The sequence below is a fragment of the Lepidochelys kempii genome, chromosome 10, assembly GCF_965140265.1.
Source record: "Lepidochelys kempii isolate rLepKem1 chromosome 10, rLepKem1.hap2, whole genome shotgun sequence".
Taxonomy (NCBI): Eukaryota; Metazoa; Chordata; order Testudines; family Cheloniidae; genus Lepidochelys; species Lepidochelys kempii.
In genome coordinates, this window is record NC_133265.1 from 64,720,045 (window position 1) to 64,731,342 (window position 11,298).

General features: G+C 43.1%; 1 protein-coding gene and 1 long non-coding RNA gene across 3 annotated transcripts; one reads left to right on the forward strand and one right to left on the reverse strand.

The window, feature by feature from the left end:
- Positions 1-739: 739 nt before the first annotated feature.
- Positions 740-8,184, forward strand: CTXN2 (cortexin 2). 2 transcript variants are annotated; one of them, XM_073303896.1, is made up of 5 exons: positions 740-785; positions 1,102-1,372; positions 1,954-2,023; positions 4,940-5,107; positions 7,749-8,184. In XM_073303896.1, exon 5 carries the CDS (start codon positions 7,803-7,805, stop codon positions 8,049-8,051), a length of 249 nt encoding a protein of 82 aa, XP_073159997.1. In that variant the 5' UTR covers positions 740-785; positions 1,102-1,372; positions 1,954-2,023; positions 4,940-5,107; positions 7,749-7,802; the 3' UTR covers positions 8,052-8,184. The 2 variants fall into 2 exon arrangements, with proteins under 2 accessions (XP_073159997.1, XP_073159996.1); XM_073303895.1 differs by lacking the exon at positions 740-785 and adding an exon at positions 845-1,013.
- LOC140894945 (uncharacterized) lies at positions 1,286-4,010 on the reverse strand. Its single transcript, XR_012154003.1, has 3 exons — positions 3,972-4,010; positions 3,506-3,692; positions 1,286-1,329 (listed from the first exon to the last, which is right to left on the reverse strand). It is a non-coding gene; the product is annotated as an uncharacterized lncRNA (long non-coding RNA).
- Positions 8,185-11,298: the final 3,114 nt, after the last annotated feature.

The following is an 11,298-nucleotide window of genomic DNA, read 5'->3' on the forward strand; positions in this document are numbered from 1 at the left end:
ATTTAAGACAACTTAAAACAATTCTCCATCCGGTAGCCACATACACGTTAATACCACCTTCTAATATGGCAAGTGGAATCCTAATTTTTTAAACTTATCTTTACAAACGGAGATCTACAAGACATATGTAACTTAGGCACAAACTCGGCAAAGAAGCTTCAGCACTAATGACAGCCCCTGGACATGATTATTATTAATAATGATGGATTATTAAGCTGCTGGGAGAAGGGGTGCTAGCAATGCCAGAGGCAGACACAAAATAAGAAGAGACCATCCTTCAGCTCACCCCAGTACCTCACAGAAACCAGTTGAATGTTATGGGCTACACCTTCATCGTTTACACACACCAGTTGCTTGTAGGAGAGCAGGATTTGGGCCCGGAGTATTTAACATGGCTCTTCCGGTCTCATTAATCACTAGATGGTAGAAAGCGTGAGGTCGAAAGCCGTGACAATGTGCTCCCATCGGGCTATGCCGCTCCCTCGGGGGATCCAGGGCTGATGCGGCTAGGATTTTAGCAGTGCACTGATTATATACCCGCGCTGCCTATTTAACCAAACAGCACCCGAGGGCTAAATTAACCGACATAAATAATTCAGATATCCCCCACAGAATGAAAGGCTAGAGCCCCTGCATTGTTCTGGAAATGTGCAACTGAATGCAGATAGTCACAGAACACCTTAGTCAATTTCAAATCCCGCCTCCCTGCTTTTACTTGTTCTGCTTGAAAGCCAGCCTGTGGGAAAAGCCAGCCTTGCAGTCTGTGTGACATTGTTGCTTGCATGGTAAGGACCCCTCTGACACGTCAACGGAGGTGCTGCTGTGCCTCCAGGTGCCATGTCCCAGAACCTTATGTTTCGGGAGGGAAGGTAGCCTGCAGGCTCCGGTGATCCAAGAGAGAAATCGCTGGGCAGCCGCTCTTGCGGCTGCTGCAGCATCTGGATGGGAGTGCAGCAAAGATTTGCTGATGCCTCTCACGTAGTATTTTGCAGGAAGTTTCCATACTTCTTCAGGTGAATCGGTAGAAGGGGGGCGGGGGTTGGAGGGAAGCGGGGCTGAATCATCCTAAAGGGTCTTTCTTACTTTCTTTCTTTAATCCAGTTCGAGAATTTCCAACCGCATCTTGACCCAAGTGTTTGGAGAGGAGTCCCCAAGCGATGCGTCCATCTGTCTGAAGAAACGGCCACGGATGACCCCTGGAGCCTCTGGTGGGGGTTGTAGGGATGTGTCGCGTGGGGAGCCTCACTGGGTTTGTGGCCACAAGGGAGGATCCCAGCAGACATAGGCTCAATCCTGAGCTTTCAACAGCTTGAGAACCTACTGCAACTTCTGCAGTTCATCAGCATGGGGAGAGGGGACAAGGAAGAATGGGGTTTGTATTACTAAGTTTTCATTCGATAAGGATGCTTCTCTATCTAGTTACAAAACAAGAAGGGCGGGGGGGGGGGGGCTGTGCACATCTTGGCTGGAGAATTGCCCTGGTTTTGTCTGTTTAAATTTTGCAGGATATCTTGAGCTTGCTATGCTCTTTTGTTATGATTTCCTAGCTTTGCTGTAGATCTGCTTTTAATAATGCATTTAATGACTGTATTATGGCCAGGTAAGGGATATTCTCAGAGAAAGCTTCTCTTAGGGTAAGACAAAACAGGCAGTTTGTAGCAGAAATTAAATGTTTTTTACAATACTGCTTCTTGAAATTGGCTGTAAATGATTATAGACTGAATTCTATGTTTTTGTAAATACAGAAGTGTCCTGGTGCAAAAGGATGCCAAAGAGAAGTGAAAGCTATAGATAACTGTATATCAACAGTTGCCTTGCAGATACTTCATATCTTATGGTACAAATATAGTACATGCTCATGGCCAGTGTACTGCATTACTTTATGTTCACAAGTCGAAGAAGGATGATGACACTGAACCTTTTGTTTTTCTATTCTGTGTCTCACTTATCCAGACATCCCTAGCTCATAAGAATAAAAAGTGCATTACGGAGCACAGGATCTACCACCAAATGGATACTCTAGGTATTGTGCATTTACTAGGAGTAAAATCCTGTCTTTTTATATTGTATATAAAGGGGGTGGCAATCCCTTGCTGGCTCAGATTTGCAGGGGAATGCACAGTGGAATGGAATTTACTGCTGCTCCAAAAAGATGCAGTATGTCCTGTGATTACATACTGTAGGCCACACCTGGCCCTACTACACTCTCAGAATGGCTAATTACACCCTTCTGATACAAAACAGTGCTGGGCAGCATGGCACTGGGCTCCCTGCATAACATTCTCTTGAATGCCAGGTTTGGGATCATGACCTGCTGGATGTATAGGGTGGGAAGAAGAGGCTGACTTTCCTGCAATGATTTAGGGATGCAGTATGTGTATTAACTGAAGTGAGGCTGGCTCTGCAGTCACAGAGATGTTCTCGTGACATTTCCAGACCAATGTTGTCATCTCAGATGGTCCAGATGGTTTGGATAAACTTCCAAATTCATGGAAACTGGAGAGAACTTTTTGAGGCGTACCCATCACTAATCCTCTCCCTTCATTACCTCCTTCAAATTCCTGCTACAGCAGTTGTACCACCCTGAAGGGCCACTCCTCCAGAGACAGCTTTTTAAAGATAATTTAGATATATAAAGATGCATCCAGGCACCTAAGTGCTTTTGAAAATCCCAGTATGTGCCTGTCAGCATCTTTAGGCACCTAAATACCTTTTAAAATTCTTAGAAGCATTAATCTGGAATCCAGGCCATTTGAAGCATCATCAGAATGACAGGGTCACTGCACCACTGCTTCAGCCATGCAACCTCCAGTACTTCCTGAATGATAACTATCTGCGTACCATGGAATGACTTTTTATTACTATTATGTGATTACAGGAGCCACCTGAAACTCATTAAGCACAATTAGTTTTTTTAACCTGGCTTTTAATACGTAACGTGAATTCTCAGTCAACCCAGGCTTGATCATGCAAGGATCTGAGTCCTCTCAACTCTTGGTGACTTCAGTGGGACTTAAGTGTACTCAGCACCTCACAAGATTGGGCCCTTACACAATGATCTTTACAACAAAACCTGTTTGTTTTTGAGGGTAAGGCTAATATCCAACATGTGAGGAAGACTCTTAAGGAAGTCTTATAATCAGCAACCTTTGGAGGCTGTGGTCAGACTTCTTAGACCCTTTCCCAAGAACATGTGGAATTACTGTTGACACTTTCTTTTTCCAAAGTTTGGAAATGTGAGGGTGGGTAACTAGGGTTGCACAAAAAGTTCATATCGAAACCCTCAAACCACCCATAATCAGGGTTGGATTCTAACGGAACTTTAAACATCAGCCCAGGTCCACAAACATTTGGTGGATATGGGTTGATGCTCTTACAATAATCTTAGGCACTCCAACTTATCTACCTATTTATCTAGGCTTCTATACTGTACTCACTACCATCTTTTGACCTCCTTAGCACCATTCATCCAGCAATGTCCAGTTGCTCCCGACCCTCTGCTTACCATTGTCATCCATGGGGGTGAAGCATTTGTTCCACTCCTGCTTCCTGGTGGCCCCCTTTCTGGTCTTGCAGGGGCACCAGATGGCCTTTTCCACAACAACAGGCTATTCAGGGATCCTTGCTTCTCCCAATCCAGAGGGATTTTGAGGCGCAGTTGAGTGAAACTACATGGAAGCAAACTGTAGAACCTGGACCAATAGGGATTGGTTTGGTGAAAACTCCTGACAAATGAACCCTACAAGTTCTAGTTCCTATAATGCATGCCTCTGATCTCTGACCTAGTGGTTATCTACATACTTTGTTGGATTAGGACCCTCTAACATTCATGGTCTTTTTTCCTCATGATTTTACTCTAGCGCAGATGACATTATGTATGCATAACTGCTGGCTGCAGCCTTCAGTCACCAATCTGTAAACAGATTTATAATGTAAACATATCCCATTCCCCCAAACAAGTAAAATCTTACTTTTATATGGTACACATGTAGTACCAAATTCTCCACTCCAATCTGTGAGCATGCAAGGCCTGAAATGCAGTGGAAATACTACATCTCTGCTGCTCAGGATGGGGAGAAGGAGAGCTGAGGACTCAACAGAGACACACAATATGGATTGACAGGCCCAAGGCCCCTGCACAAGAAATATACACTATTACTCCATATAGCCAATGGCACCCACAGAGTTGTTCCACCCCACTACTGCAGGTTGGGGCCAAGAATTCTGTTCCTCAGCCCTGTATGCATTTCCTTGTACTCCCTGTCAATTTACTCAGGCTTTGCATGCTGAAGATTTGACCCATAATTGCCAGTATGATGAACTGAATAATAAATAAATAAAATAATATCAGTGTGGGCTAATAGCAAACGTTTAGTAGAGCAAGCATGCAAGGACCAATAGCAATGCTTGTTTCCTAGTCTGTGTGAGAAATCAGCCCAAATATTGGTCTAATCCTATTAATTAAGCCATAGGGTCCAGTGCATAATACTCCTGTTGGTGATTTAATACAGGGTTTTATGTGTCTCTTCTTCATTCCTGAATTATGTGATCATCCTAGCTCATTAAAATAAATGGTGTTACTTGCAGGTTTGGTTTGGCTTGTAAACTGTATCTTATCTTGGAACCTGCTTCTGCACTTGTTTCTCAGGCAAAACTCCCATGGACTCCAATGGGAGAGGATTTTTGCCAAAGTAAGACTGCAAGATTGGGAGTTTATGTTCCTCTGGGAGTTGGGGGCAGAGCCCCTCTGATTTCTGTGGACTTCACATAGGCACAAGTGTCCCCCTCCTGCAGAACCAATTGCAGAGCCAGGGCTATAGTTTGTCTCAGAGACTTCTGTATCTTTTATGGGTGTACTTTCTTTTCTGGCACTGTGTCTTCTTGCTTTAGTGTACAAATCATTTCCCAGTATAAGCCTTTCATTTTTTTAATTTCTCAGAGTCCTTGGACTCCTGCAAGGAGAACTTTATTCTTGGCTGGATCCTGTTACATATAACGGATTTGGGCAACAATCTGAGAATTCTGTGATTTTACTCTCCAATCTCTGCAGCTGTTAAACTTTCTGGAAAAACTGGAAACGTGCCTTACATGAAAACGTGTGAATCAGGTGGTTTCATCTATTACATTTGTTTTCTTCATATAGATATCAATTATTGTTATTCAATTGCTGTTGACGTTAATTTTGGTTACTACGGGCCATATAGTGGCACCTGGTCTCTCACCAAGTAGCACCATACGCCGTAAATTGTACCATTTGGTTCAACGGCACAACTCACAGAACAAGACATTACTCAACAGGAGTAAAGATCTCATGGCTCTGATGGACAAGCCTCTAAGTATGAGGAATTAATTTTGCTAATGAACAATGCAGAGGTTTGGACTGGGAGTCAGGGAGAGGAAAGAGATGGTGGTGGTGAGGTGCTTAAACCAACATTTTCCAAACCTTAAAACAGGTGCAGGTTGTAGGGCCAAATCCAATGGGTATAAATCAGTGTAGCTCTAGTGAAGTCAATAGCTCTACACTGACTCACATCAGCTAAAGATCTGGCCCCCAGTTTTTAACCGTATCCTTCCTTCTATTTTATCCTTACTCCTTATTATGGACTAAATTAAATGGAAGCTGCAAAAGAAAAAAATAGGTTTGCTTTCTGTCCTTTTCTTTTCTCCTTCCCTGTTTTTTAATTTTGGTTCTTTATGATCTATATAAAGAAATATGGAGGTTATCAGTAGGGAAAGAGAAGATCCAAACAAGGATCTTTTACTGGTTACTGTTTGTTTTTTCTGGGATGACTTGGAAATTTATAATGGGAGCTTCCTTGGAGAAAGGGTGTTGAACAAAAGGAATGTTTTCCCCAAGTGTTTTAGTTACATAGGTGTTAACAGCCAACAAAAACAAACAAACCATCAGCCTAAAAATTATTTGTCCCCCCCGGTGGTACTTGCTATGTTATTATCCTACCAGTTCTCTAGTTGTCCATAGAGTCGTCAGGGAAGGCAGGATATCAGTTTCTAACAGGAAACCAAACAGACAAAAATTATGAAGAGAAGAAAAACCTCTTTTGCCTTCTTTATCATTATAAAGAAGCTAATAAAAAGGGGTGGGGGAGTCCAATTTCTTTCCCCTTTGCAGATCACCTATAATGCTATGACACCTTGAGGTCTGCTGAGTTGTGGCAGTGGTGATGAGGCAGGTGTGACACCTGAGTGGAAGTGGCTGGAACATAATTCCCATGTAAGGCTAAGGCAGGTGTATTGCTCCCAAGAGCACGGGAGAAAGCATGTTCACAAATGTTACTTGTACACTTCTAAATATGGTGGAATGTGTGCACAGTCAGCACCAGTCTCAAGGCATTAGCTGGTGTGTATGGGTGGGGCCCTGGCCATGTTCCCTAGCCCACCTGGCCACACCATCTTTGCAGCTTTTACTGCCACTACATGGGCTAGCGAGCCCTGCCTCACTCCCCCCCACCAACACTAAGGGAGCACAAATCCCAGCATGGGCTACCTCCAGCGTGAGTGCACTAGAAAGGAGGAAGGGTTCCCTGCACGCCCTTCCCAGGCTAGTGCACTCATGCAAGGGCAAACCATAATTTGGCCCTGTGTATTTTGGGCCCTTCTACATTTCTTGCACTCTCCCGCCCAAACTGCCAGTGAAGTTAGTGGATGTTTTTAAAGTGCCACGAATGCAGGATTGCACCCTTTGTGTACTGCTTATTAATGATGCTTTGAATGAGGAAGCTGTTTTAAGGCTCCTAAATCAGTGTCTTGGGGAACAGCAACATTTTAAAAGGGAAAATAATGGTGATGAGAACAGCATAATGAGGGAAAGAAAAAGATTCTCGCTTCTCCCATTAACCTTTCCGCATACACTAATGGGTGTAAGGATTTCTAATTTCAGTTTGGTGGGGACATATACACTGTGCACCCTTGGGAGCTGGCACATGGCTCAGCCTGCCAATCTGAATGTAGCTTTCGACAGTCTGTGGCCCCAGCCAGACTCTAATCATGTTTATGCTCTACTGAGTAACAATCGCATAGGACAGGAATTCAGAAAAGCAAGTACGCAACTGCACAAGCACATTATCTTTCATTTAACACTACTTACACATACACATGATTAGTGAGAAGTTAAACATTCAGCTGGTCATTTTTACAAGCATTTTTAGGCACGCATTTGTCTGAAAATGGAGCCCAAACAATATTATATAAAAATGACAGTTTCATTCTGTACGTTTGGTTTATTGCCATTAGAGTTCTAGGCTAAAATACATGGGCCCAATCCATTAGTCTGACTCAGGTAAAATGCCCATTGAAGACAATGGGTGTTTCACCAGATTAAGGACTCAGATACTGATAGTGCAAGCTCTCCAGCATAAATTTCCCATTTAGCTCTGCACATGGAGGCCTTGCAAGCACTGACCAGGATTTTGCCCAGTCTGATAAAATGCCATCTAGCGCTGCCTTGCAAAATTTCACATGCCCCTGGCCAGTAGTTTTCTATTTTGGGTGGGAGGGACAAGCAAGTAAATTATCAGTTTTTCATTGTCATTGTCAGGATTAGCAACTCCAACTAGCTTTCGTTCAGGGACTACCAATTTCTAATGACAGTGTTGCCAGGCTGATTTGGGGGTACAAAAATGTACTTTCACTATTAATGCCCATGGAGTTTTTGTTTTCAAATTTTTTTTATGCTCTAAGGACTATGTTACATTTGTCCATAACCAAACTGACTCCACTTTTGTGTACAGGCAAAGAAGGAATACGAGTGAAAATTCTGAAGACTCACCAGTATGTGACACCCAATGATGAGCAGTAGCTACTGCAGCAACGCTTCAGCCAGCATGAGTGTCAACGAAGTATCCACCTTCTCACTGACTTTAGAGCAAAAAACTGGCTTTGCCTTCGTAGGGATTCTGTGTGTTTTCTTGGGACTACTTATTATTAGATGCTTCAAAATCTTACTGGACCCCTATAGTAGCATGCCTTCTTCCACTTGGGAAGATGAAGTCGAGGGTCTTGATAAAGGAACGTTTGAATATGCTCTTGCATGAAAACTCAAGAGTATCCTGCCTTACTTTTGATGTTGATTTCATTTTGAAAACCTAGTACTGATACATTTGTACTATATACCTATGTTTTGAAGATATGATGGTGGCATCCATTTTGTTAAATAAATATTTGTTGTAGACTTATAAAAGCATCTCATGCTGCTTTTATTTTGGTAATTTGCCTTTTGTGAAGCTGGGGTAAGAAACAGCTAATAGCAAAGAAAGACTTTAGGGAGACGATTCACTAAACATTCAGTGAGGAGAAGTGGCAGAGAAATCTCTTGAGAATCAGACCCGTCACCTGTCTCTTCATAGGCAGAATTCATGCCACAACATCACATCAGTGACAAAGAGGGATGGGTGGGAAATATTTTTGGAGGGTAAACATAATAGTAACTCCCAACTCATCCAAACATGATTTCTTTAAGTCCAGAAACTGACCTTGGAGACCTCATATGCAAAAATTGAATCAGCCCAATGTACTGGACGAGTTTAGCTTGCAAGACTAAACAGCACAACAGGATCACAGCACAAGGGGAGATGCCTGCAGGTACTCATGTGTCTGCATGTGGAAACTCTTGTTTTCAGTTACTAAGAGAACAGAAAAACCACCGTAGGAGCTAATGGTTATTGCAGTCACTAATGAAAGTCCCATCCTCAAACACCTGGAGGTGCTGTCACATTGGCTAAATCCATGTGAGAGGAGCATGCTGCTGCTGCTGCTACTATATCCGGTGTTTCCACAGTCTTTTCAGAACAATGTGTAGGGCTCTTTCTTGCTCCCAGTCTGAGAAAACTGTTTACACTTGCCGAAACAAAACTTCCTTTCTCCTGCTCTAATCAAATTCTTAGATGACCAAGCAAGAGTTATTGGGGTGGGAGTGGGGGGTAAATGTCATTGAAGATGGTTTGGTTGCTATACATAAGATATATGGTACACTCAGCATTGCAAGACACGTGCCCATCTCAAAAATCCAACCAGAGCCTCTAATTCCATCCCCACATCCTCATACAGCTGAAAATTGGTTAGTGGCTTTGCAGAAAGCAAAGTCATTCGGAGAGATTCACAGAGATGAGGGGAGGGGAAGAGAAAAAAGCAAGGACCCAGTCCTCCAGTCTAATTGAGCTGTGCTTAGAGCAGGACCTAACGGGGTGTATAGCTATTTTCGCAGCACCTTTGTGCTTCTCTGGGGACTGATTCAGAAGTTGGAACAGCCTTTGCTGCTCTAACTTGTGTTGGATGGTAATAGCCCCCAGTAGCCATAATACCAGCTGGGGATTGCCAGAGTACAGAGGCAATCTGCAAGTCCCTCTATGCCAATGGATCAAAAGAGGATAGAACCTAGACCTGGTTATGCCAGTTGTGCATCATCCAGTGATTCCCCCCATGCTAGAAAAGCCTCAACAGGCAGGGCAGGACAGCTTTTCAGTCTCTTTGCACTACCAGAGTGGTGCAACGGGGCAAATCAGGGGCCAGGATCTGGCCCTACCATTGGATTTTATTTGGATTGTCACTCTGAGGAATTTTGTGGCAGAGGGTTCTCGTAAGACAGAAGAAAGAGAGAAAAAACAGAAGCTGAGTAGTAATACCTCAAGGTCACCTCTTAGCGCAAATAGCTGCTGTGTGAGAGTGTCAGAACTTGACAGTAATTTGATTCCACTTTTGAGAAACTTGGAATCAGACTTTTGTTTAGGCATTGTCACTCTCACTAAACAGCTATGCATGCTAAGAGATGCAGAGACAAGAAGATGAGTTGTAGTGATTGTTTGTTTTACAGTAATTCAGCAAAATCCATATTGTGCCACATGCCATATTTGCTAGACAAGTGGCAGTGAAGGGAACTTGGCTAAGGAAAATGCCACTCACAGGGGAAGACACTGTATTATATGGGAAAAGCCAGGAATATCATGCCTGAGGCTCATAGCAAGAAAGAGAACAGTACTGGTGGTACTGACTCTTGTTGGTGGTCTTCTCCATCCAAAGTGTACAATGTAAAAAGCTGTGTCCTGGAACATGTAACATTTAAATGGCTTGGGTTCCAGTGTGAGAAACCTTTGAGGCCACATAGCTCCAATATACTCTATTTATTTTTGTTTTAATTCAAACATAAATCAAGTACCTACCGTACAAAATTATCCAGTGCAGAGCCTTAGCACACTGTACACATGCTCATAACTATCCTTTTCATCTTGGTAACAAGAAATAATATACTGTTTCATTTTTGCTCTGGTCCATGAACTGTACTTAGTTCTTTGACTTGACAATATTTTGTAGCCATATACCAAATTCCATTTTGATTATAAAGCAACATTAGTTGTTTCTCCATCAAAAGGAAAGACTCAAGCCTACAAGAAGGAGTGCACAAGGCTGGAACTTTTCAAAAGGCTTTCCTCAAAAATACAGGGCAAGGTTTTGAACAGAGAGAGACTCAAAAAAGTTCACACACAGCCTGATTCTCCTCTCATGTATTCTTATCCCCAATTTACTGATGGGGAAATCAAGGCACGGAGCCAGGAAGGTTAAATGACCTCATCAAGGTCATAAGGAGAGTCAGTGGTCTCATCCATGCTGGGGATCTAAATTAATTCAGGATTATGCATAAACATGTTTCCAGCTAAACCAGTTTCTAACAGTGTTGCTGGGGATGTTGACGGGGCTAACCAGCATTCTAAAATGTGTTATAGCTGAACCAAGGAGCTGAGCAGGCCATGATTTTAAACAGTGCCAGCAAAGTGTGACCCCAAGAAACTTTGTTTTTTTAAACAAAATTCCCAAACTCTTTTCAAAGACCTGTCCAAAGCTAGGCTTAGAGCGCCAGAGTACCTGGCACCCAAACCTATACTCAGACCATTAGGCTATGCCTTCTTCAGCATGAAGATTTATATTAACTCCCTGGATAGTGCCACTGTCCAAGTCTCAGATGTGGTGATAGGCACATCACTCACACAAGCTGAAGTTTACCTAGTCTGGAGGCTCAAGGACTACGCCCAGTAGGCATGAGTTTCAATCCCAAGAGGGGAGTTTACTGATAATTATGTAGCTGGCAGATCCCACAAACACATCTTTGCAAAGTCAGAGTAGTCTGTGAACAAATAAACATGCTCATTTCAAATGCAACAGCTACTTGGCCCAATTCTGCTACATGTACTGTTGAGATGGACGACTTGTGGCTAAGGCACTGGATGGGGATTCAGGAGATCCGGATTCAATTCCCAGCTGTGCCACATTACCAGTGAGACCCTGGACAAG